Here is a 26,240-nt window from a genome sequence, read left to right as displayed (position 1 = left end):
GTCAAATGGTGGAATTGTAGCAAATGTAGTATAACATTAATTAAAGTGAAAAGAGACCAGCACGTCTTGGACAGCATTTGAAAGCGGATGTTAGATTTAAAGGTTAATATTAGTATGGGTTTCTTCTTCTTTTGGGCAAGCTCTTCCAATGCCAAACAGAACTCTGAGACAGATCGGACCATAAAAAGGCATAAAAGAAAAGAATCCTTTAAAATAGCAACTGTAGATCTGCTCACAGGCATCAAACGAGCAGGGCCAGATGTTACAGCACAGCGTTCTCCTGCCACCACAGTCATATCCTTAATGCTAAACATGATCTTACTGATGCACATGAAACCGTAGAAAGTCTAACGGGACATAAACCACATGGATGATTGACTTCAGTGTTTTAAAAAGACAATTGATTTAACTTGTTGTTTTATTTTCCAGGATTCAGAAAGAGCTAGCTGATATCATGTTGGATCCTCCACCAAACTGCAGGTAAGAGAAACATTTTTATTTTGTCTTCGTTAACAACATTTAATTAAAGAGCATTACATTTGATCCAATGACCAGTAATGTAGATGCTCTCATAAATGTCAGCTGATCTTAGACTGGTCTCTAGAACACGTGACTCTCACACGAAATGAGATTTTTCATGTTTCTATATGAAAAAATAGGGGCAAAAAAATTAAAAACGCATGGTATACTTCTGAGGATGGCCGGCAGCTTGCCAGCTGTTTTTGATTACAACATCAAAGTGAGGTAAAAAAGCACAGATGCATAGCTTTCACTGCTTTTGCAGAAATTGCTGAGAGATGACTGAAAGAAGGGAAGTTTGGAGAGCATTTCCTATCGTTATCTGATTTTAGGACTACTTATGAAAGTGGGTCAAATCTGATTTGGTGTTGACACAGCATAAACAAACAAAAAAACCCACCCGCTGATTTGAATCATATTGTGCTCCTTTAGGTTTCAGTATGAGCATAGTGTGAGTGGATTATGAAAGGATTAACCTCTGGGAGATGATGGAAGAGCCTTCAGGACCTGCTGGTCCACTTAAAGTGCTTTTCTCCCTATTTTTATTTTAATTATTTGATTTAGCTTTGTTGGCGATTAGGCGAAAGAGCAGACCTGGCGATTAGGCGAAAGAGCAGACATGTCTCTACTCTCCGAAATGACTTCCTGTGTTTGTTCCCACTGTGAATTAACAATGAGTTTGAGGAGTCATGTAGAAGTGCACTGGGTTTCCTGTTTTCTGGCTTGTTTTTGTTGAAACCCGCCGTGTCATGTGCGTCGTCTGTTTAGCTCATGCCGAGACGCCATCGTTTACACACAAACACTGTTAACTCATGGTGTGTTATTTTATTAAAGCAGTTTTTTTTGGTTCCGTTTTCACCAGTTTTCGATTTTTAATTAGCCGATAAGGGCTTTGTTTGTAGCTGTGAGCGTAACAGATTTAGCTGTCGATTGTTTGTGCTTTTACTCTGCACTTCATGTGCTGCTGAGATGGACAGCGTGTTTAGATGAATGTGTGCTCAGGTTTTAAAAGTGATGTGACATACAGCTAAGTGTGGTGACCCATACTCAGAATTTGTTCTCTGCATTTAACCCATCCAAAGTGCGCACCCACAGCAGTGAACACACACACACACACCGTGAACACACACCCGGAGCAGTGGGCAGCCATTTATGCTGCGGCGCCTGGGGAGCAGCATAAATGGCTGCTCACTGCTCCGGGTGTGTGTTTACGGTGTGTGTGTTCACTGCTGTGTGTGTGCACTTTGGATGGGTTAAACGCAGAGAACGAATTCTGATTATGAACGACTCGTCCTTAAAAAAATGGTGGCAGTCCTGGCCTAATGGTTAGAGAGTTTGACTCCCAACCCTAAGGTTGGGAGTCAAACTCTAACCATTAGGCCACGACTGCCCCACGTTTTTAAGGATGAGTCATTCATAACCAGGATACCGTTTTGATTCCTCTGGTGTTGCGTCTACTAACGTAAATCTGTTCCAAAAAGATATCTCATGCTCAAAACACTTTTATCCTAAACTCTTGGCTTTTTGTTTAAAAAAACAACAACAAAAAACAACCTTTGATCAGAATCAGGTTTATTGGCCAAGTGTGTTGAGACACACAAGAAATTTCCTCTTCATTTGGTTTTCTCCTTTCAGCCTTTAACACTGCTGATTTCTAAAATGAAAGTACATTATTCATTTAAAAACATGAACGTAAATCAGACCTTTCGTGCTCCGTGTATAAATCAGCCATCCGTCCTGCGGTACATGTTTACACGGTCTTTTAACTGGTTGTGCGAAGAGTGCCGTCTGCATGCTGAACACTTGAGCTGTGTTCTGCTGTTGTCTGGACTTTAACATGAGAACTGATTCGGTGTTCATCTGCAGATTCGTGTGTGTTTATCTCACTCTGGTTTCATGTCTAGTACAGGCGCATCTCAATAAATTAGAATGTCATGGAAAAGTTCATTTATTTCAATAATTCGACTCAAATAGTGTGTTATATAAATTCAGTGCACACAGACTGAAGTCTTTGGTTCTTTTAATTGTGATGATTTTGGCTCACATTTAACAAAAACAAACCAATTCCCTCTCTCAAAAAATAATACACTTTAGGACATTTTTAGTGAATTGTTGGCCTTCTGGAAGGTATGTTCATTTATTGTATGTGTACTGGATACTTGGTAGGAGCTCCTTTTGCTTTAAGTACTGCCTTAATTCATGTGGCATGGATGTGATCAGTCTGTGGCACTGCTGAGGTGGTGTGGAAGCCCAGGTTTCTCTGACATTCTGTGCTTGTTGTGTACTTTATTATTTAAAGTTCACAAGAAGATCTTTTTAGGTAAATTGTCAAAATAAATGATTTTAGTATGACTATTTAAACTACAGCCATCTCCATAATCGGCAAACATTTAGGCTGCAGTCTAATGAGAGAAATGACATTTCGGTTAGATTTGGCGAGATCAGTGAAATCAGGTGTGTATGTTGTCGGAGCAATACACATGCAGTGGTGCTGGATTACTCGTTTTAGCCATATTCGTGTAAATAGATCTAGCGCAGTCAGGCAGGGTTAACGAATGTTTCTTTTGAAATTCCTGACAAAATACTTATCATCCTTTCAGTCATCACGTCTAACGTTACGTGACGCTTGCTCCGCGCCGAACGGCACAGACTCGCCTCACTTCGTGACTGTAGGATCCGTTTGTCCGACTGAACTGTCCTGACTAAACTTCTTAGAGATGTGTTTTTCACACCAGGCGACTACATTCCTGCACATGCATTATAGAATATGGAGTATGTACTCTTTTTACTTTACATTTCTTGCCTCTTCATCAAATACTTTTTTTTTATAATCTATATTTTGACTCCTGCAATCTTGACGTTTTTGTTACCTTTCACCGCTAGTGCAATCTATACTTTAAAAAAAAAATCTATAATATATAAAAAATTTCCCCCAAGTCACCCTCTTTGGTGTGTGCAAGATGTGTAGTTCTTTACCACAACAATTTGCAAGACGCATGTGGAAACAATAATCAAGATCCTGTAGCCACCTTTGTTCAGTTTCACTTTGTGTGCAGGTGAATGCAACAGTCTTCGTCGCTGGAGCTTTTGATGTCTTGGTGGTTGATCCGTTGGGGCTTTATTGGGGTATAATACACAAACACGTACAGTCAGCGTGTGTGGTTTAGACCGTTAGGTCAGAGGTGGCTATTAGCGGGTGAAGTTCGTGTTTTTGAGCGCTAGTGATCTCGACCCTGTGCGCTTCAGGAGCTGCTTCTTGCAAGCTTCACCCTGTGCTCTTGTCTGTGATTGTGAAATGATTAGTTTCCTGTTCACACAAATCTTGGTGATAAATTTTCCTTGTTTAATCCAGCATACTAGCTCACTCTCTTGCTCTCTCTTTCTTTCTTTCTTTCTTTCTCTCTCTCTCTCTCTCTCTCTCTCTCTCTCTCTCTCTCTCTCTATATATATATATATATATATCTGTGTGTGTATGTATATATATATATATCTGTGTGTGTGTATGTATGTATAAAAAAATATTTTTCTGTGTTTAGTTGATAGATTAGATAGACTGTGCAGCCTATGCATGTGATGAGTTGGATAATGACACAGAGCAGGGGCATGATGCGTTTATTTTTCCCCACGTGTGCTTTTTTAATACAGCAAGGCATACCAAGGCTTTATTACATTACAGATATTACTCTCAAGATTTTTGTTTGTGGCTTTTCAGCTTCTTTAGCCTTTACTGAGCTGTTCCTTCTCTCTCGCTTTGCTCACGCTAGTCAGTTTTTGCACTCTCTGGTTTTATTACCTCTTTAATATGCATGTTAATTAATCTGCCTAGTAAACACTGCTGTATAGCTGCACTTATGCGGTATGACTTCTGAGTCCTAAGCCCTATTCGGATATGATTACATTTACATGGGGTCCTGGGATGTTTCCCCTCTGGGATTTTATTTCAGTTCAGATCGGCTGTCTGATGTCTGCATTTTGGTAGAGAAACACAAACCCAATTACTGTTTTCAGTTAGATTCAGAGGCACGTCTGTGATTCTCTGTGCAGATGTCACCTCAGATGTTTGACTGTTGCTACTTGTATTAAGTCTTAAGTCCCGTGTCCACAGGGTTCATAGACCTAAACAACCTGCTTGAAACTTGTTCCTCCTGTGGTCATTTTTTTTTATTGCTGTCAAAATATGAGTGTTTTGTGTGAGAAATTTTACATGCATCTTGATCATAACTAATCCATCCCATATATGGCTTTTTAGTCCACTGTGATGTCCAATGATGTTTACTCCAAGTATAGTTTAATATCTTCTAACTTTTCCGCATGTTATATCAGCGCGCCGCGATCGAACACCAGCGTCCGCTTGTACCGATGCAGCCTGGTAGCTCCGCCCACTTCTACAATCTCATGAGTCGTCCACACTTTGTCAAGATAAATGAAGAACATTTAAGTTCTTTTAATGTGAAGGAAAATCTCAATGGACAGCACGTTCCATTTTCTATAAACATAGAGACCGTCGCTTATCTTATTTTATTAGGGATTCTACTGAAATGTACATCACTCGCCTACTGCGGCATTACAGACAAACACGTGTACTTAATGGTTTTCCAAAGTCAAGTGACTACTTATAACTGCTCTGCTGAGCAGCTACAGTTAAATAAACTAACACGGACACACACAGTGCTTGTCCTGGTCTGTGTGCTCCACTGGCCCGGGTAACAATCTAGCAACGTCTTTCCCCACTTTACTCTGAGTGCTGTGGCTTACATTCGAGGCTTCAAACTCAAACCCTCCACATCGACGTCCATTACGTTCTCAAGCTTGTCATGTTAAACGTGACTTCTCCAAAAGGACAGACGATGTAGTTAGATTTAATTTCTATTTAATTCAGTTCCTATGCTGCTTTAACAGGAGCAAATAGAAATGTGAGTTTATCGCCCAGGACGAATGCTGTGAGACGGTGAGCTCTGGATCTCCTTATCGCCAGTCGTTCTGCTCTGGTGTTTCTCTTATTCCCTCTTTCATCTCCAAAACACGCATTCTCTCTCTCTCTCTCTCTCTCTCTCATGCTTTCTTACTTTCCCTTCTTACATTGTCTGTTTTTGTTTCCCTCCTTTATTTTTCTCTTTCCTCCTTTTTTCATCTTTATATTTCTTTCCATTAATTGTCTCCAGTTTTGTTTACCTTACCTTCTTTTCTTCATATACTTCAATTCCTTCCTCTTTATATATATATATATATATATATTCCTTTTTCTCTATTTTGTCTCATGTGCTTCTCACTGTCTCGTTCTGTTTTTCCTGGTGTCTCTGCCATCTTTCCAACTCTTTCCCCCTTGGTGTGGATTTTGGCCGATGGGTGTCTGTCACACATTTGGGATTCCTGACATTCCAGCACCGCAGGCTGACTCGAGAGGCTGAGACTGAAATTAAAAACAGCGTGCTGCTCTAATTGCCCCTGCTTGTGCTCTGCGCCGCTGAGCCCAGGGGTGTTTTATAGGCCTTTTCTGTTTTTGCTCCTCCTTAGGGGCAAACGGCTTGATGGGCTGCTTGTTGTCCCATAAAGTGTGTGTGCGTGCGTGCGTGCGTTACAAAACCCCTGGGTGTTGTGACCTTTTGCATTTTAACACTACAGCGAGCTAATGTTTATAGATGCAGTCAAAGCAGCAGCAGAGGATCACTGACGCTGCCCAAAGACACAAGGCTGAAATCAGACCTAATGTGGATTTCCCCTTTTGATGCCCATTCCTCTGGATCTGTTTATCATGGCAGAGATTTTGCAACTCTGTCACTTGAAATTCAATGCAATTGCCTTTAGAAATTTCATCGTAATCAGTTAAGAGGTTGCACGGCCGCATGTTAAACGTGTTTTGAGAGCTGCAGTCAGTCACGGGTGGATGATTGGCATCCGGAGCGACGCGCTGCACCTGATGAAGTGTTTCTCATCAAAGAAACCCTACTGGGAAACCTCTTTAGGAAATGTGCCTCTTATGTAAGACGTGAGCAATATAGTGCATTTGTTGCATTTTATTTGGGGGGGGGGGACACTAAAAGAAGCAGTTCATGTAACGAGAGGTTTTGTAGGTGTTTATTTGCTCGTGCATTGAAAGTTTTTACGTGGATTCCTTGAATTGTTTGCTTGTGTGTATATATCTAAACATCAGATGACTCAAAACCCGACCATTCACCAACAGCTTCTTCTTTCAGCTTTGGCTTCTGTGCTGCTGCTGCATCACACACTCCCCACAGTTCTTACTGACTCGTTCAGGCTCATTTATAGGACTAATGTGCGTCTCTTCTGTTTAGCTATTGATCAACTCCGTGTATTTAATTGGTAGTTTATTAAGATGTCTGGATTTTTACATGCTTAACTCGAGATGTGAATGACACCAACACACTTCCACCAGATTTGAACGTCCTTGTGTGTAACACGCGAGTGGATTTGGTGTTGAAATCACACAGGTACAGTAGCTGGTTCATGGGGAACTCTAATCTCTTTTTTGATGTCCCAGCAGTTATTTTGAAATGAAACTATTTAGTGGAGTTTCCTGTTAATATTTTTCAAAATCACTGGCCTTGATATTTAGTACATATTTCTGGGTTATTTCTCTTCACACAAGTCCTCCTGATAATATTCCAGGAAATCATGCGCTTGGGCTCGTCGTCATAGACTGCTTTGTGTTCATAATCGACCCCTTTCTTAAAAATTAGTGTTAAATCACCAGAGTGTGTTTAAAGAGTGTGTGTGTGTGTGTGTGTGTGTGAGAGAGCAGTGCGAGCACGTGTGTGAGAGAGCTGTGTGTGTGAGAGAGCAGTGCGAGCATGTGTGTGAGAGAGCTCTGTGTGTGTGAGAGAGCAGTGGGTGCATGTGTGTGTGAGAGCAGTGTGTGCGTGTGTGTGTGTGAGAGAGCAGTGTGTGTGTGAGAGAGCAGTGTGTGTGTGAGAGAGCAGTGTGTGTGTGAGAGAGCAGTGTGTGTGTGAGAGAGCAGTGTGTGTGTGAGAGAGCAGTGTGTGTGTGAGAGAGCAGTGTGTGTGTGAGAGAGCAGTGTGTGCGTGAGAGAGCAGTGTGTGCGCGTGTGTGTGAGAGAGCAGTGTGTGCGCGTGTGTGTGAGAGAGCAGTGTGTGCGCGTGTGTGTGAGAGAGCAGTGTGTGCGCGTGTGTGTGAGAGAGCAGTGTGTGCGCGTGTGAGAGAGAGAGAGCAGTGCGCGCGCGTGTGAGAGAGAGAGAGCAGTGCGCGCGCGTGTGAGAGAGAGAGAGCAGTGCGCGCGTGTGTGAGAGAGAGAGCAGTGCGAGCGTGTGTGAGAGAGAGAGCAGTGCGAGCGTGTGTGAGAGAGAGAGCAGTGCGAGCGTGTGTGAGAGAGAGAGCAGTGCGAGCGTGTGTGAGAGAGAGAGCAGTGCGAGCGTGTGTGAGAGAGAGAGAGCAGTGCGCGTGTGTGTGAGAGAGAGAGCAGTGCGCGTGTGTGTGAGAGAGAGAGCAGTGCGCGCGTGTGAGAGAGAGAGAGCAGTGCGCGCGTGTGAGAGAGAGAGAGAGCAGTGCGCGCGTGTGAGAGAGAGAGAGAGCAGTGCGCGCGTGTGAGAGAGAGAGAGAGCAGTGCGCGCGTGTGAGAGAGAGAGAGAGCAGTGCGCGCGTGTGAGAGAGAGAGAGAGAGCAGTGCGCGCGTGTGAGAGAGAGAGAGATCAGTGAGCGATTGTGAGAGAGAGAGAGAGCAGTATGCGCGCGTGGTGAGAGAGAGAGAGGAGCAAGTGCGCGCGTGTGAGAGAGTGTGAGTGCAGTGCGCGCGTGTGAGAGAGAGAGAGAGAGCAGTGCGCGCGTGTGAGAGAGAGAGAGAGCAGTGCGCGCGTGTGAGAGAGAGAGAGAGCAGTGCGCGCGTGTGAGAGAGAGAGAGAGCAGTGCGCGTGTGTGTGAGAGAGAGAGAGAGCAGTGCGCGTGTGTGTGAGAGAGAGAGAGAGCAGTGCGCCACGTGTGTGCGTGCGAGAGCGAGCAGTGCGCCACGTGTGTGCGTGCGAGAGCGAGCAGTGCGCCACGTGTGTGCGTGCGAGAGCGAGCAGTGCGCCACGTGTGTGCGTGCGAGAGCGAGCAGTGCGCCACGTGTGTGCGTGCGAGAGCGAGCAGTGCGCCACGTGTGTGCGTGCGAGAGCGAGCAGTGCGCCACGTGTGTGCGTGCGAGAGCGAGCAGTGCGCCACGTGTGTGCGTGCGAGAGCGAGCAGTGCGCCACGTGTGTGCGCAGTGAGCTGTGTGTGTGTGAGAGAGCAGTGTGTCTCTCTCTCTGTAGATTGGTTGTGCTCACTTCTTTACTAGGCACAGGGCAGTGATATAATCGGTGTGTATAAAGGGTTTGTGGTAAAAACATGCCTTCGCTTAGCACAAGCGTCAACTTTGGTCATGAGCAGAAACCTCAGGCTGCATTTACACAGAGAGAGATGAGTAATTGTAGTTTAGTATTTGCACTCGGTATTGTGGCCTAATGTATTCTTATTTATATTGTTGTACCTTGAGATGAGTTTTTATTTTGCTCATTTTATCCACCACACTGTTGTAGCACAGATGCTGTGCTCGATTTAGTTATTTATTCGACGGTGTTATTTCTCATTCTATGGATAACTTGTATATGAATCCCTGGCTGGGAAACGTGCCACATACCGGGCACCGCATGCTGAAGGTTTCATTGATCTCTCTTTAAATTAGTTGCTGTTGGAAAGGAGGAATCTCCTAAGAACAGCATGGTTATGTAACTATGAGCCTGTGTGTAGATTTCTATTTATTTTGTTAATGTTCGTATATGGTGGATGAGATTGATTCGATATTGCTATCCTGTTGTAACCAACGATGATGCATAAATTCTTCAAATTTCAAAACGCTCTCCAAACGGGTTTCTAAAACAGGTTTGTCTACGCTCGGGGCACACCGGCTTAAATAAACCAGACTTCCCCTTCACTATACAGCAGCAGCAGTGAAACTTCTCATCTGAGTGACAATGTCCAAGTCTGTTTGTCTTCTCTACATTAGGACTCTAACGTGCAGCTTGAAATAAAAATTGTTTCTAAATTTGCTGCCTTTTTGAGATGGCCTGTAATATCAGACCAAATTAGAAGGTGAAAGATGGTTTACAAGGTCATCATTATTTACGATGTTGAACTCCGTACTAACCGCGTAAAGCTCTGGCTTCCACATGATGGACCATTTTGTACGATTTCATAGTTTGTTGCTGATGCCAAATGCCACTGAATTAGCCGTTATTGATTATTGATCTGTTTTGACAAATCACCTAACCGATCTTTTACGTTGTTTACACGCCAGGTCCATTTCCATAAGTAATTTATAATCAATAAGAAGCTGCCTATAATTGTTGAATCGATTCTTTGCACTAGTCACCTTATTTTTCCCATTTATAAAATTTACGATTACAAAAATTACGATTTTCATTTGCACCATTATATACAATATACATCTTGCAGTCAAATGAAAATCTGAACAAGAAATTAATTTAGGCGACAACATTAAAAATAGAATGAATAGAAATGACATAAGAAGTAATCGAATATTATTTGTCTGATCATTATTCTCTACAGTAACTAAACCTTATAGAGACACACACTACTTTTTCTAACCATCTTTTTGTCATTAACTAACATCAGCTAGAATTTAAGATCTTAAAATCCATGCCTCATGTTTTTATTTTTTAAGCGCTGGCCCAAAAGGAGACAACATCTACGAGTGGAGGTCTACCATCCTGGGTCCTCCAGGCTCCGTGTATGAAGGAGGAGTCTTCTTCCTCGACATCGCCTTCACCCCAGACTACCCCTTCAAGCCTCCCAAGGTGAGAAGCTTCCTGTGAAATAGATTCTTCCGCTTTGGGTAACGAACCTAAAACAGACTCTCGCTGTGTGCTTTTGATTTGGTTTAGAGTGGCGGGATTCATCGCACATCTTTCTGCCAAATTACAAACCAATAACACTATTCTGCTTCTCGCTGCTGATGTTTTGAGATGATACAGTTACAGGAAATTATAGCAGAACCTACAGAAACGCAGGCCATACGTGAACCTTCTCAGCCAGTTTTAAAGGAGCACGAGACTATTATGGCCAAGGTGTTTATCATTACAGCATTTCAGTGCCTGTGGTATCTTTTCATAATGGCATTAGATTCAGTATGTGCTGCAGCTCAGACTGATTAATACGTGTTCATGCTATCATCCGTCAACACAAGTGTTAAACCAGTATGTTTATAATGCCACCAAACGGACTGTAATGACAGAGTAAAGCTGCTCTGGGGATTATAGCAGAGGGATCAGGAGAACACAAAATGACAGTGCTGCCATATTTACACAACGCCATGAGGTCACTGGATATTTTAGTGGTGGTGATAAAACCTATTGTATTGCTTTTATAGACCTGTTACTTGTAGCAGGTTTTTGTTAGCTTAGTATTTAGGCTCTGAGTTTCCTTTCCGGTTTTTCCACTCGCTGGTATTAAACATGTCTTGGCTTGTAAACGCTGCTCTTTTCTGATGTCGGTCATGGACTGATGCTTGTGATAAATGAGGTGAAGCATTTGGTTCTTTATGATGTTTAAGCTACTGCCCCACCCCCCACCCCCATTTTTTTAATTTATTTTGTTTAAACTACTCGTGTGATCGCCCGAGATCCGTATATCCTCCATGCTTAGAGTCACAAAACGGTTCTCGGTGCTATTTTTCACCTCCCAAATGACTTAATTTACATAATTAACATGGACAAACCTAGTTTTTAAACATTTGTAATTATAGCGCCAAGCTGTTGGATTGTTTTTAGTCTAAGAATAACAAAAGGGAAATGCATGTTAAACGACTAGACTTAAGTTTGGCTGTCTCGTAATTGCACACACACATCTGTCACTAAAAGGATCCCCGACCATCTGAAGAGGTTTTGTGTTTTGTATAAATATATCGAGGGATAAATCAAAGGCTGAATTTAGGACTTTATTTTATTAGTACAGTTAAATTCTAATAAACACCAGTTAAAGTCAAACCGCACTTTAAATATTATTAAAGAAGGAAATTTGCTACAATATATCCAGAGAACAAGAACTTCAATGAAATGAATGAGACAAATGTCATTTTGTATTACATTCTTTCCAAACCAATTCCACACTTAACATGGAACATTTAGAGGTTTGCGTCACCAGGCTGGTTTTTACAGTCTAAAGTATAAACGGGAAAGACTAAAGTCATGTTAATCAACAGGCCTCGATTCCAGTTCCTCCCCCACACATGGTGTAGCTTGGGATTGGAAAAGTCTGTTGATTCATTGATCGTTAGCAGTGACTTTATTGAGTGGATTTTAAGAAATTCCCGAAGACCTCCTGACCTTCACACTTGCACATGTGCTTGTTGAAAGTCCTACTTTTAGATGTATTGCCCTTTACTGAGATGTTGATGGCTGTGGGGATTTGTGTTTGTTCAGCCAAAAGAGCATTTGTGAGATCAGACAGTGATGGGTGAAGCTCTGTACAGGACCTTTTGAGTTCATCTGCACTAGCCTTGGCTTACCATGTGTTCATGGAGCTCACTTTGTGCACAGGGACATTGTCATGCTGGAACAGGTTTGAGCCTCTTAGATTTAGACTTTGGCACAAATATCTATTTGTGTGAAGGTCTGATTTCTGTATAAACATTTGTCCATATAGAGTAACTGCAGGAGAATGTAAATAGCTATTTAAATATCTAAAGCTGAACCATAAATGCGATATTAAGTCAAAGTTCCATTACAAGAAAAATTTGAAAACGTCTCCTTACACAATGTGCAGTCGGGTGAAGAATTCCCTTCATCTGTTCTGAACTATTACTGGATTAATGAAGTCTCACATTCTAACATTTCTGCTTGCCTTTCATTACTCTCGGCCTCAGCACTGTTTTGTCGACCACTTCAACACCCACAGTAGGGATTATTGATCGTACAAGTTGACTAGTCTACACGACCCCCAGTGTACATGATGATTAAACTGAAAATAGATTTGGAGTTTAAAAATGTCCTGGGCCAATGGGCCGCCTTGTTAATGGGCTAACATAACCTAAGGTGGGTGTGGGGGGGTGTGTGTGTGTGTTTGTGGTTTTCTCACAGGTGACGTTTCGTACCAGAATCTACCACTGCAACATTAACAGTCAAGGAGTGATCTGCCTGGACATCCTGAAGGACAACTGGAGCCCAGCGCTAACCATCTCCAAGGTGCTGCTGTCCATCTGCTCTCTCCTCACAGACTGCAACCCCGGTAAGATGTCTAGTAACCTCCTATTACAGTCTTGAAAACCCTATGAAGTGCAAGGCCTTGTTTTGCAGGAAAAAGAAGAAATGGTGTTAAGTCAGTGTAAGAATGTATGTTGCATCAGTTATAGTTATGGGTTTCTACAGAGGGCACAACACCATGATGTAATCCAAATAGCACATGGCTTAATGTGTGTTTGGCAGGCGCTGTGCTCAGAATCACAAGCTTTGGGTACAGAAAAGCATATAATCTAAGTCTAGGCCTTTTTTTTTTGGCTTTTTGGACTGTGCAAATAAAATGAAAGAAAGCCTCCTCTCTGAGACCAAAACAACAATCTAAAGCACAGGTTCCCAGCCCTGCTCCTGGAGAGCACCCAAGCCTGCACGCTTTAATCTTTTCCCAAGCTTTAACCCACTTTGGGTGTATTGGAGCAGATCTGGACATGCGAGTCTGGAAGGAGAATTAAGTTTGCTTTAATTAAGGGAGAAGATTTCCACCTGAACCAGAGATCACTTGTGTTTTCACTTGAGAAACGCTAGCCGTCGTCTTCGGATGTTCCTAGCAACGTGCCCATCAGAATCATTTGATCTGTTCTGGTCGGTATAACATGCACGCTCCTCACAATCCTAACAAACCGTTTACTCCACAAATGTTACGAGGATCACAGTGGTCCAATTTAGTTTTATATCCAATCTGGTCCAATTGAGTCTTAAGGGCTTTTTACACCTGGTCACTTCATGCGTTTTCTGTGAACAGAGCTATCCGATCATAAAAAGACCAGGTGTAAATGTCCTCCGAAACATTTTCGAGACTGATATAAATCTGATCGTTCGAACCACTTCAGGAGGAGGTTTGGGACACATTTCAGATGAAACTGGACAGGTGTAAATGCATGTGGTTGTCCAAGCCACATACGTCAGCTCTTTACTCCTCCCAAACGGAAGTACGTCACTCGCAAGTGACTCACGAGTCGTGCATCGTGCCAGAAACAAACAGTAAATGCTTTTTTTTGTAGCATAACCGTCATAAGTATTTTCATCTTCATTTTGATTGCATTCTGAAAACCGCCTACACCAAAGCGTGTTCCATTTCAATTACCCCGGAAATGAGGTAAAATATATTTGCATTTTGGGCGGGAGTAGAAAGATCGGATTGATATCCGATTTGCCGAGACGCATTTATGTGGCCTAATGTAAATGGAACAGTTTTAACAAATCAGATAGCTATCAGAGAAAACGCATGAAGTGACCAGGTTTAAAAAGGCCCTAATATAAAGATCAATAAGGTGTTGAGTCTCCTCCACTGGACAGAACACCCTGAGAATCTGAAACGGCTAATAACATGACAACCAACAGTGTTACTCATTATGTGGCACAGAGAGCAGATCATTGCCACACATGATGTAGAGCACACCATGACCCCAAACCACTGAGGACCAGGGACGGGCTCTATGGAGCAAAGCAGCTTTCACACTTCACTTAAACATTCACTAAAAATACATGCAGTTGTGAAAACGTCTTAAAGTGTGCCAAACAGGGGAAGGGGGCTGCTCCAGGACCTGAGCTTATAACATGTTCTCTAAATCAGTGGGGTTTGTTTTTTTTTTTAATAAGTGAAACAGAATCCAATCCCCACACACGGCTGAATAGCTGATGATGGGTCTTGCTAATTTGTTCTCTGGGATTTTAAACTCGTAACCTTTTAGTCATTAGCACAGAACCGTAACGGCCGAGCTACCACAGGCAATAACGAACTGTAAACCGAAGCTAGTGACCTTTTGACTCTTGGATCTTGATGGGATAAAAGTCCAGGAATAACTCGTCTCTCATGTGGTCTTGGGCTGAAGCTGCAGCGTTGCCAGTCATGGCTGTATGCTGGAGCTCGGCCCGTAACAAGACCTAGAATATAGCAGACTACAAAGCTCTGGCAGTTTCAGGTGTGAGCATTCATCCAGCTGTTTGATGCTCATGTATGCTGCTGCAGACATGTTCTGTTTATATTGTTATGAAAGCGATTTACTTTATTTTATCTATAAAAATGAAAACATGTATGAATCTAATCATTCATTTTGTTTAAACCAAGACTGTGCTAACTCTCTTAAAGCCGACCCTCTGGTGGGAAGCATCGCCACTCAGTACACAAACAACAGACCGGAACACGACAGGATAGCCAAACAGTGGACCAAGCGCTACGCCACATAATCCCCCGCTGCGAGGGAAGAGTGCTACTGATGGAGGGATGGCTCGGGGGAGAAGGCTGTATAATGGAGAGGGGAGGGTATGTGGGTGGTGTAGGGGGTGGGAATGGGTTCAGCTGTAGGATAGTGTGTACAAGGAGTGTTTTATGGTGGAATTAATGTCTTATTTCCTGATATTGTCATTTCATGTGAACCCTTTTGTTCCCCCTCTTTGGCCCATGTAGAATTTACATTGGCAATAACGAATCTTAACGTGTCTTCCTTTTATTTTGTTTGTTTTCATTCAGATTTTGTAAATTGATTTTAGTTCAGGGCTTCAAAAGGGGGGCCATCATTATCCATCCTGATTGCGTGTAAAAAATGTCATCTGGTACAATGTCTGACTGTACAATGAATTTCTCTCCCTCTGCTTATTAAAGTTCCATTCGACGTTCACGCTCTGTCTTTGTCAGCAATGATTACTCGCAGCTCTGTGACCAAATCGGCCACAAACGCATTCGTAAAATGACGTGCTTGCATTTCTCTGGATGAGTAATGTAGTTGTGATGGTTTCACCCACAAGGGGTCCTGTATTATTCTGCTATATTGAATCCTATCAAGCAGAAAAGCTTTTATTTCTGCTTCTTTTATTAATCTGCCATTATCAGTTATATTTACAGCAGCGATTAGTTGTTATTTGGGATTTATCAGTTCATCAGGGGGTTTTTTTCTTTCATCTTCTCCCCCTCATCTTTCCATGATACTAATGAGTAACGTTACTAACGATTTATCAGGGACGTCATAGAGCAATATATTCAGCTGGGTTTCTTTCCACAAAATTGAGGTTTGTTTCAAGCTTTGTTGCACAAAAGTACCCCCCTTTTTTTTTTTGAAGATATTGTCAGTGTTTTTTCATTCCTCTTGCATTGTTTATCAGATTTCACTGCTATCATGTGCTAAACTGCTAAAATTTGTCTGTATCGCAAACGTGAAATCTTCCAATCTTTTAAGAGTCAGTATTGACTGTAGTGAGTATTGACTGACTGCTACAAGAAACTAGTATCTGTATTGATGCATCCCAGAGATTAGATTGTTCACATAAAGTGAGTTTTTTTTTTTTTAAAGCAAAAATAAAATTAAAAAAAAATTAAAATAGGGCTATAAATGTCAACTTCGATGTAATGTGTCCAGTGAATAGTTCAGGAACTGAACCGTCTGTTATTATACACTTAGTTAATAAGGTTTGTGAAATAAAAGTGTACTCAGGAGTTGTGAAATTTATTTTACAGACTACAATAAAAGGTTTGAGAATCACTGCTTCGAATCATACAACATATCTGTACAGTGCTGTAATGTTAACGTTCCACCGTTTATAACAGCTTACATTTATTAGCTTACTTTTCCTTAGTGTTTAATAACTGATTTCCTTAAGACTACGTACGAGTCACGAAGCTGTGCAACACTCTGACGAACATGATTCTCTCCTCTTGCTCTCGTCACACACACACGAGCAGCTTCGGTAAACAAAATAATACCTTTTTACCTATTGATTTACACGGCAGTGGGCTAAACTGCTAAACCGAGCTCAATACTTTCGTTTTCATTAAAAGGTTCTGTAATGTGTCGTTAAAATACTTTTGGAAGCTCGGGTTAAACCTCACATGAAATGAAAGCACTTACGGCAGTTTTGTATAGACGCCTGACTGCTAAAGCAGCTTATACGAAGCATTATAGCATTACAGATTCCTGATTTTGTATTATTACACTAAACTCTCAGCTGTTCTATTACTCCACTCTAAACCACTAGACTTAATGGAATCATCCACAGCTAATCCAGATGTGTGCGCCTGCAGCCGTCTTCTCGTGGCAGCGACCCTCCGGGTGCCTTTAAGTCGAAACTCCAGCTCAGATATCGTTTGAGGGAGTTCCCTTGCTCTTGCGGCCGGGTAGAGGAAAAGCCGATTTGCTCTGAGGCTGAGTGAGGCGGCTAGTGAGAGTGGTGAAGGGCTCGATGAGAGAGCTGCGCTCGGTCACGCTCACCTCCCATAGCTTCACTTTCTCAGCCCGAGCCCACTGCTGAGCCACTTCCTGTTCTACTTGACGCTGGTCACGCAGGTCTGCCTTGTTACCCAGGACGATCACCATCACCTGTTCACGTAGAGACCACAAGCAAAAAAAAAAAATCATTGCTGAAGGTTCTTAATAATAACCTTAATAGAATATCTTTGGTTTTCTTTATGTTCATACACCAAAATAGCATTTTATACCAATTACAAAACAACTTTCTGTTTCTAAATGCACTAAATGCTGTAGAAACCTTAACCCAGTGTTTACTTATCAGCCTTTTTTCCCCATTATCTATCTATTTCCATTCTGAAGACTCTTACTGTGGAAAACATACTATGACGCTGATGGTTCCATAAATGCTTAAAAAAATCACCTTACAAAATAACTTCACTTCTCTCATGCTGGAGTATTACCTAAATATTATCCGTGTTTGCACTTCATACAGGATTCTCTCAGATGTCGTCCTTCCTGGTGCTCGCTCACACACAGCCCCGACATCAGAGCATGAAAGATCAGAGATCCTTCTTAACTGATGAATCACTGCTGCTGATGTAGAAATGCCAAATATTGATCCTAAATGAAGCTGCATAGACAGGCCTGTTTTTTTTTTTTTTGGTTGTTGAACCAAAATGGATGTCTGTCTTTAGCTGTTTTTCCCTGTGGGTAAAACTGCCTCTTTACTTGCCTCCTTTTATGCGAAAGGCAACGATCCAACATTCATGCAGCTTTTTTTTGCCCGGTGATCTTTTTGGTTGAAAATGCTTGCCTGTGTTTGGATGTAATGTGACAAGCTTTCTGGTGAAATAATTTTCTTGTCTTAACTATGTGACGTTTAATAAACTTCTCAGACTCAGTAGTGATACAGAAGGGCATCTGTCTTGTAAAGAACTGACCAAAGCACTAGGTTTAGTGTCATATCTACGTATATATCTGAAGTATTCGGGAAAATGAGGCGTAAACTGTCACGATCTTAAATAGTTTGAAGTCAGTATTGTGTCTGATTTAATACATATATAACACGCCACTCGAACCTAGTTTCATCATGGAGCTATAGACAGATACTCGTGTTCGGTCCTAATCTCACAAGCAGCTGTCACTGGTGCTAGACTGATGTTACTGCTGGACTCCAGGAGGTTTTTCACTACATGTGGCAGGCACAAAGGACTTGCCAACAACCAGGTTAGTTCATTTTGCCTTAACTATTTAACTATGTTAAATATTTACGTGTGTATATGTATATAATACGTGCCGTATTTATAAACCGATTCATATGATTCTATTGTTTTCTTCCTGCACTTTATTACGTTTAACACACTGGTATGATGATCCATGATAATAGACCTAAACTCTGAAATAAACCGGTCACGTAAACCTGGCATGCTTCGTGTGATTCGTACCTCTTTTTTGTCCCTGGATTTGTCGATTTCCTTCTTCAGGATGTCAACTTTCTTGAAGGACTCCATGCTGTCGACGCTGTACACCAGAACAAAGCCGTCAGCCACGGAGTAGTAGTGTTTCGGCAGCTCCTGGCCATCGTGGAGCCCTCTGGTGTCATACAAACGTAACTGTTCTCTCACGCCGCGGTCCGTCTCTACGGAGGCCACGTAGATGTCCTCCTGGGTTTCATTTGTTTCAGCACCTAAACAGTAAAATGGAAACTTTAGCTCAATGTACAAACAAAAAAAAATACTATATATATGTTTATGATTAATGAATTGACTCCTGAATGACCTGGATATAAATCGTCATAACCAATAAGTGAGCTACACCTGTGGGCGTGTGGTAGCTACTGGTTAAGGTGTCGGGCTACTGAACGGAAGGTTGTGAGTTCGATCCCAGGTCCATAAAGCTGGCACTGTTGGGCCCCTGAGCAAGGCCCTTAACCCTCAATTACTCAGTTGTATGAGATAAAATGAGATAATGTAAGTCACTCTGGATCTAGATAAGGGCTGGAACTTTAAATGTAAAGGATTTATTAAGACATCCTGAGCTGATCTTTTTATTTAGTGTCATCTTGATCAGTTTTCACTTTGCTTAATGGATTCCTACACTGCTCATGTTACTTCTCTTTCCTCTTTCATCAAGCTGCATAAGAACGGATTTGTGTAAATGACCATGACTTTTTTTTTTGTATAAACGCTCGTATGAATATTCTTAAAAATCCTGTAAATTCAGAAAGATTTTTGTCTCACGTTTGTCTTTGGTGCGTAAAAAAAAAAAGAAAAGAAATGTGGGCCAACAGAAACCTGTAAATTAAGAATGTAAATAGAGAAAACGTTCTGTCTGTTTTTCTCAGTGCCGTAAACTGTGAATACCTCATCTGATGCATGATTTAACACTTACTACTACTACTAATAATAATAATAATAATTAGTTTTTAAAATATTTTATAGGAATAGAAGCGAGTTAAAATAACTTTCTCTTCGGTTTTCGAGCCGGTCATTATTTATGTGCTCACGTCTAACTGTCCGTCTGACCATTTATGGAGTTTTGTGGGTGTGAAACAAGCGGTGTTATGCACGCGCTCTGTAACTTACTGCTGATTGGCCTTCATCGACATGCGCGTGCAGGTCATCCATACTGAAACACTTCAAATGAAAATATTTTTGATGTTTCTGAAACACCTTAATCAAGCTTGAAGTGGCATTTCATTAATTTAGCATTCTCTTTGTCTGTACCTACAGAGTGATGCAGCAGGGCTTTAATCTTTTGGTCTGTTCAGCTCTCTCAGCTATTCATTTGTACACTGCGCTTAAACAGATCAGCTTACAAAGCTTCACACGGTGTTGTGTTTGTCATCGTGAGATCGGCGAGTAGCTGATAACTGCGTCACATATAATAGCTGCAGTGCATTTGGATCTTTGAGTCCAGAGTTTACTGTAGTTACTAAATTATTGTTTGTTTGTTTTTTGTGTGTGTGTTGATATTAAACATTGCTGGGAAATATTTCATGTTTTTTTGTTGTAGCTGACACTGAAACATGACCTTTATAACGCTTGTGTTTTGGCCAGCGAAAAAAAAAAAAATCAGATTCAGGGTCACATTATACGTCAGAATGGGGATAAAATGTGAGCTCAGTGTCTTAAACTTTGGTATGGTTGTTTATTACCAGATGAGCTGGTTTGAGTATTTCAGGACGTTATCCTGTTGGCCAGAAATCAAGTGCTGCGAGTCTCTGATTGCGTAAACATGCATAAACATATGTGCAGTACAGTAAAAAATAGATGTTTCAGAAAAGTGTTTCCCCATATTTATGTATGAAGACCAGAACTGACCTGCGGTATGGTTTCCGTACAGTAACTGCTCGAGAATCGCCGTTTTACCGACAGAGGCCAAGCCACAGACCACCACCTTACAGCCTTTACCCATAATACCCTTGGAAACTTCCCTACAAAGAGCCAAAGAATAAGAACGGTCAAACAATTCTCAGTTATGACCAGCAACACGCAGGAACTCGTGGACCTGCTAAAAAGCTCAACCTGAAAAAAGTCTCGTGAAATAGGAGATCCGTGTATTTTCTTTTATAGAAGGGAATCAAAGTGGAATCATTTTGAAATGCTTTGCTTAGCATAGTGAACTATCTACATCTGGAGAACAGTCGAAAGACAAAAAAACGAAGGATTTCCACATTCATCTGTCGACTTTAATGAGGACGATATCCAAGACCACCAGATGCCCCTCACATTTTTGAGTCAAGGTCGAACATCAGTGGTGGTGCGGACCGAGAGCCACGGGGTCATTACTGAGAGTTATAGGACACATCTGAATAGTAGTATGGAGAATGTTAAAGCCTTAATGTCGTATAAAGACAGGATCACATTCGTAATCAGTCTCATGTCCAACTGTTTTATCCTCAACCAAGTGATGGTTAGGAAATGGGAATATTGTACAAGAGAATGCACAACCAAAATAGTAACACCCTTACAAAATAAAACAGCAATTATGATGTAGTGTGTCTGTCATTTTAACATCATGACAAAGACTTTTCTTTACATATATATATATATATATATATATATATATATATACACACAGACACACCCACACACACACACACATATATATATATATATATGTGTGTGTGTGTGTGTGTGTGTGTTCCTGATTTTTTATTTTTTTGCACGTTTGTCACACTTCAATGTTTCAGATCATCGAACAAATTTAAATATTAGTCAAAGAGAACACAATTAAACACAACATGCAGTTTATAAATGAAGGTTTTTATCATTAAGGGAAATCAAAATCCAAACCTACATCGCCCCTGTGTGCAAAAGTTAAAACATAACTGGTTTATCACACCTGAATTCAATTTCTCAATGACTTTCTCAAAGAAAGTCATTGAGATCTATCAGTGTGGAGAAAGTTATAAAGCCATTTCTAAAGCTTTGGGACTTGTAAATCTTTTAGTCTTAGTAACAGTTGAGTTGTTCAACTGGAAGAAGCCATGCAGTACTAAAAGTATATAATAATAATAATAATAATAATAATAATAATAATAATAATAATAATAACAAAGTGAATTCTGCAAATCAGTGTTTATTCACTCTTAAATGTCACAACAATTTGATCATAGAAAAGCTAAAACTACACAACTTTATACATAATAATAATAATTATTATTATTTATTAATAATATTTATTATTTTTTGGCATTAAAAAAACGTGGTCAATAAGGTGGGTTAAAAACAGGCTAGCGTTAGCATCTACGCTAACTGTACCTCAAGCATACGTTATAGGCGTGTTTTATAAAAAAAAATGTAATCATTTTATTTACATATTTATTTCTTTATTACATTATTTATTGATATACCTTGTGCGTGTATTTTCGTCATTAGATTTGATGCTAAATGCTGTCACTATTTCCATCCCATTATCTCTGGCTAAAGGTCAATAATCAGATCAACACTAAAGCAGATTTATAAACACAAAACAAAGGTTATAAACGCCAGAAACAGCTCATTTATTGAACCTGAAAGCAAACATATAAACCGTAAAGTCTCATTCGACCTGTCAGGATGTGCTAAAAGCTAAATCTCTATTATAACACACACAAAAAAATACAAACGTACCGTCTCACAATGATGACATCAGTCCTGTGCGACACTCCTGCTTTGTTGACGTTACCGATTTTATAACAAACTATTTAATCGCTTCGGGGTTCTTATTTGTCCCTATAACGTGGATAAATATAATCAAAATCGTTCTTATTCTCGTGTTTCTTCAGTGTTGCTTTTATAAGCCGTTTATTTCCCAACAAACACTTTAAAAAAAAAAGCATTAAAAACTACATTTCCCATCCATATAAACTACATTTTAAACCGGAAGTCCCTTCAGGAGCTTATCATAAGGCATTCTGGGTAACGGCTTCTTTCTTTCCGGTTTGTACGCCATCATGTAAGAAAAGCTTTTGCATTTCTCTGAACTCCGAATCCGTTATAAATCTTACACCAAACGACGCCATCGACGTTTATTAATGTTTATATCCGTCCCTGGACGTGTTAGTGCTAGTTTTTACGTCGCTGTTTATCCGCTAACACGCAGTTTTTATGTGTTATTTGGATTTTTAGGTGATTGTTAGCATCTTTGCTAGCTGCTGTGATTAGCCGCGTGTGATTTGTTTATATTTAACACGTTTAAGATTCTTCGTGTCGTGTGTTTAGGTGTTATTAACGTGTGCTTTCGCGTATTAAAGCGTTTTAGTTGATATGTTGTCTGCTGTGTGAATGCTGAAGATGTGAAGTGTCACATGGTGATGGACGTGAAGTCTGCTGTGTGTTTATGAGCTGTTTAAACAAAACGCGTTAAATACGAGTTTGTGTAACATAAGCAAGTTTGGAGACATGTGTGGATTCCAGTCTGAGTTAAAACAAGAGTCGAAAACAAGCCTGACGTGATTATGGGATTGTGACATTGAAACAAGTTTAGAATCAAATTGAACTCGTGTGTTGTGTAGACACTGTGTGTGTGTGTGTGTTACACAGGTTTTTGTGTGTGTGTGTGTGATGTTACACAAGTTTGTGTGTGATGCACAGATGTAGGAAAGTTAGTTTCTTTCATGCATCCAGATAGACAAATAAAGACTGGGGAATAATTCTGTCCTATAAGTGTAAAAATGTTAGATACCTTTATTCGTCCCACAATGGGGAAATGTCTGTTACAGCAGCAAAGAGAAAGAAATGCAAATATATAAAAATAGACATAATATACTCTATATACACAACATGATGTACACAACGATGCTGATTCTTTTCTTTGGTGTCTGTTTTGCAGTTGAGGCATCATGGGTGCGTACAGGTACATGCAGGAGTTATGGAGGAAGAAGCAGTCGGACGTGATGCGCTTCCTGCTGCGTGTCCGTTGCTGGCAGTATCGCCAGCTTTCTGCCCTGCACCGTGCTCCCAGACCCACCAGACCTGACAAGGCACGGAGACTGGGCTACAAGGCCAAGCAAGGTGTGCATCCATCTTACGTGTGTTTACAACAGAGCACTTCAATTTTTTGGGATCAAAGACTGCAGAGAGCAAACTCGAGTGTCTGAACTGATGTTACAAACTCTAAAATCCACTGATAGGTAGATGGTGTAGGTTTAATTGAAAAAACCTAGTAGATGGCTCCAAAACCTAAGCAGAACATTTCTTGAACGACTCAAGTTCATGTTAAGGAATGTTTTGAGATCATGTTCTCAGAATTCAATTCAAGTTTATTTCTATAGCGCTTTTTACAATTGAAGTCGTCTTTACAGAACATAAACAAAAGGTTATTATAAAGAATAATATAAAGATTAATAGAATACTAAATTCAAGATTAGTATTAGATATAATTAAATGTTGTTTTTCCCCAATGAGCAAGTCTGAGGTGTCTGAGTATGAGCCGAATGATAATTATACGTTGAAGATAAGATAAAGCTACACTAATTGTAAGACATCACATAATTCCATGTTGGTAATTCCATGTCTTACATGACCTTTTATTAATGTGTACCATTGTGAAAAGGCACCATCATTGTTATTGGTGTGATTCTGGGCTTTAATAAATTAGACAGTGGCCCGGTGTTGGTATGGAAAGATCTCTGGTGTCATTTTCGCATTCATGGTGTTTGTTCCGAGAGTTTGTGTCATGATGTAAGACTGCTCCCTGATTTTTTATTTTTTTTTTTGTCCACTTTGTTTTGGTTTCCTGATTCTAATGCGGTTTTCTTGCTCACAGGTTACGTCATATACCGGGTGCGTGTGCGCCGTGGTGGTCGTAAACGCCCCGTGCCCAAGGGTGCCACATACGGCAAGCCCGTGCACCATGGTGTCAACCAGATCAAATTCGCTCGCAGCCTGCAGTCCGTCGCCGAGGTACGTTCCTTTTCAGGAGCTTGTCAGACTTTTCAGATGTTTTTGTGCACAATGATAAAGCCATACGAGCCCCGTGACAACGTTCTAGAGAGGCGTTGCCACTCTTATGGCGTTATATGGTTTTGTGAGGAAACTAAACGGCACTCTTCACGGATGGCTGGCAATTTTTTTATCTAACAAGATAAACATGAGGGAGTTCGTATGACCTGCAAGCTAAATATGCACAGGTGTAAAATGTCCACTTGCTACTCAAGCTAGGTTCACGCAGTGATTTTATCCCTACTAGTCGACGGTCCTTGTACTATGTCGTTATCAAGAAGTGTGCCAACTTCTGGTTGGCATAATGGTTCTGAATCTTTTTTCTCTCTCCCTAAAATAAATCACGTTCACTTTACTTCATTTCCATTGCTAGTCTTTGCACAGAGTTGCTCCAGATTTGCATAAAAAAGATTTGCAACTTTCCTCAACTATGACATGTTGCTGGATTCACCCACATCTAGTCATCAATGTCTGTTTTTCTTGGTAATCATTATGTTGCTAATCCTAAAATGTTTTATTTAAAAAATAATAATAATAAATGAGCTGTAACTAAGGTGGATGTTGTGCCAGAGCAACTAAAACCACGTTTTGGGGGGGGGGGTGTGGAGCGTAAATTTAACCAGGCAGTAATTTTTATTATTAATTTGTGCTTAAAAGATTAAGTGTTAGTTTGTAAGTGAATAAAATTGTTTTTTTTTTTTGTTTTTTTTCCCCTCCATCCCTTCAGGAGCGTGCTGGTCGTCACTGCGGAGGTCTCCGTGTGCTGAGCTCCTACTGGGTGGGTGAAGACTCCACATACAAATTCTTCGAGGTGATTCTGGTCGACATCTTCCACAAAGCCATCAGACGCAACCCCGACACACAATGGATCACGAAGGCTGTGCACAAGCACAGGGAAATGCGTGGCCTCACGTCAGCCGGCAAGAAGAGCCGTGGTTTGGGCAAGGGCCACAAGTTCCACCTCACCATCGGTGGCTCCCGTCGTGCAGCCTGGAGGAGACGCAACACTCTGCAGCTGCACCGTTACCGCTAAAGTGTGTGTCGCACATCTGTACATTCAGAATAAAGTACCTTTATACGGTCCACTTGCTGCCTCATGTCAGTTTTTCTTTGTTGTCCTGGGGTTGAAATTTTTGCCAGCACATGTCATCAGCAGTTTGAAAGTGTATTCATTCATATACTAACTGTTTTCACAGAACTTGTAGTTACACAGATTTCAGAAACTTAATAGGAAAAAAAAGTCTAAAAATATATAGTTTTCATTCTGCTTTTCCTGACTATGGATTCCAGCTCCTTTTGGAAAATTCCCAAGATAGAAGTGAAAATCGCAAGGTACAAGAGATGCACTATTTTGTAAAAAAAGACAATCACATCCTTAAATGCTTGCTAAACATCCCAATCCAGATAAATCTTCCTTTTCTGGCAGGGTGTTCTATAAGATTTTGGTGGCTGTTGTGTTCATTCGTCTACACCAGCATTTGTGAGATCAGACACTGATATAAAACTGAGGATGTCTGTGGTGGAGTCTGTTTCAGTTCATCCTGAAGGTGTTCGGTGGGGTTGAGTCGGGAGTCAACACAACACTTTGGTTCTTCCACTCTAATGTAACATACCATGGCTTCATGGAGCTCTGCTTTGTGTACAGATGCATTATGCTGGATGTTCTAGACAATTGTGTGTAGATATGTAGCAAAGGTTTCAGGAAGGTCAGGTGTCCATGGGTTGGATGTGTCGGGGTCCTGGGAGTTTTTGTATGCTTATGTGAAAAGATGTCATGTAGATTTTCTCATATTATCTTATAAGCAGTAATGGACTGTTGTCTTCTGTGTGCATTTTCTCAAACATAGCTAATCATAAATGCACATGAA

At 41.0% G+C, this 26,240-nt stretch overlaps 3 protein-coding genes across 6 annotated transcripts in view; 2 read left to right on the top strand and 1 right to left on the bottom strand.

Annotated features, from left to right (window-relative positions):
• ube2e1 (ubiquitin-conjugating enzyme E2E 1) overlaps positions 1–15,379 on the top strand; it is a 19,708-nt gene extending 4,329 nt beyond the window's left edge. For 3 of the 4 annotated variants that reach the window (XM_047815722.1, XM_047815721.1, XM_047815723.1), the window contains exons 3-6: positions 430–480; positions 10,193–10,325; positions 12,606–12,753; positions 14,830–15,379. In XM_047815722.1, the coding sequence (XP_047671678.1) occupies positions 430–480; positions 10,193–10,325; positions 12,606–12,753; positions 14,830–14,948 (451 nt within the window). In that variant the 3' untranslated portion in view covers positions 14,949–15,379. The remainder of the gene's footprint in view (positions 1–429; positions 481–10,192; positions 10,326–12,605; positions 12,754–14,829) is intronic. The other variant, XM_027164938.2, reaches the window with a different exon arrangement.
• Positions 15,380–16,185: 806 nt separating this feature from the next.
• On the bottom strand, positions 16,186–22,238 carry nkiras1 (NFKB inhibitor interacting Ras-like 1). Its single transcript, XM_027164939.2, has 4 exons — positions 22,060–22,238; positions 20,266–20,378; positions 18,388–18,629; positions 16,186–17,071 (listed from the first exon to the last, which is right to left on the bottom strand). The coding sequence occupies exons 2-4, from the start codon at positions 20,357–20,359 to the stop codon at positions 16,829–16,831; spliced, it is 579 nt and encodes a 192-aa protein (XP_027020740.1). The 5' UTR covers positions 20,360–20,378; positions 22,060–22,238; the 3' UTR covers positions 16,186–16,828.
• Positions 22,239–22,271: 33 nt separating this feature from the next.
• On the top strand, positions 22,272–25,457 carry rpl15 (ribosomal protein L15). The gene is made up of 4 exons (XM_027164937.2): positions 22,272–22,384; positions 23,261–23,442; positions 24,197–24,333; positions 25,100–25,457. The coding sequence occupies exons 2-4, from the start codon at positions 23,271–23,273 to the stop codon at positions 25,403–25,405; spliced, it is 615 nt and encodes a 204-aa protein (XP_027020738.1). The 5' UTR covers positions 22,272–22,384; positions 23,261–23,270; the 3' UTR covers positions 25,406–25,457.
• Positions 25,458–26,240: the final 783 nt, after the last annotated feature.

The sequence above is a fragment of the Tachysurus fulvidraco genome, chromosome 7 (genome assembly GCF_022655615.1).
Source record: "Tachysurus fulvidraco isolate hzauxx_2018 chromosome 7, HZAU_PFXX_2.0, whole genome shotgun sequence".
Lineage (NCBI taxonomy): Eukaryota > Metazoa > Chordata > Actinopteri > Siluriformes > Bagridae > Tachysurus > Tachysurus fulvidraco.
This window is presented reverse-complemented; position numbering and strand designations above follow the sequence as displayed.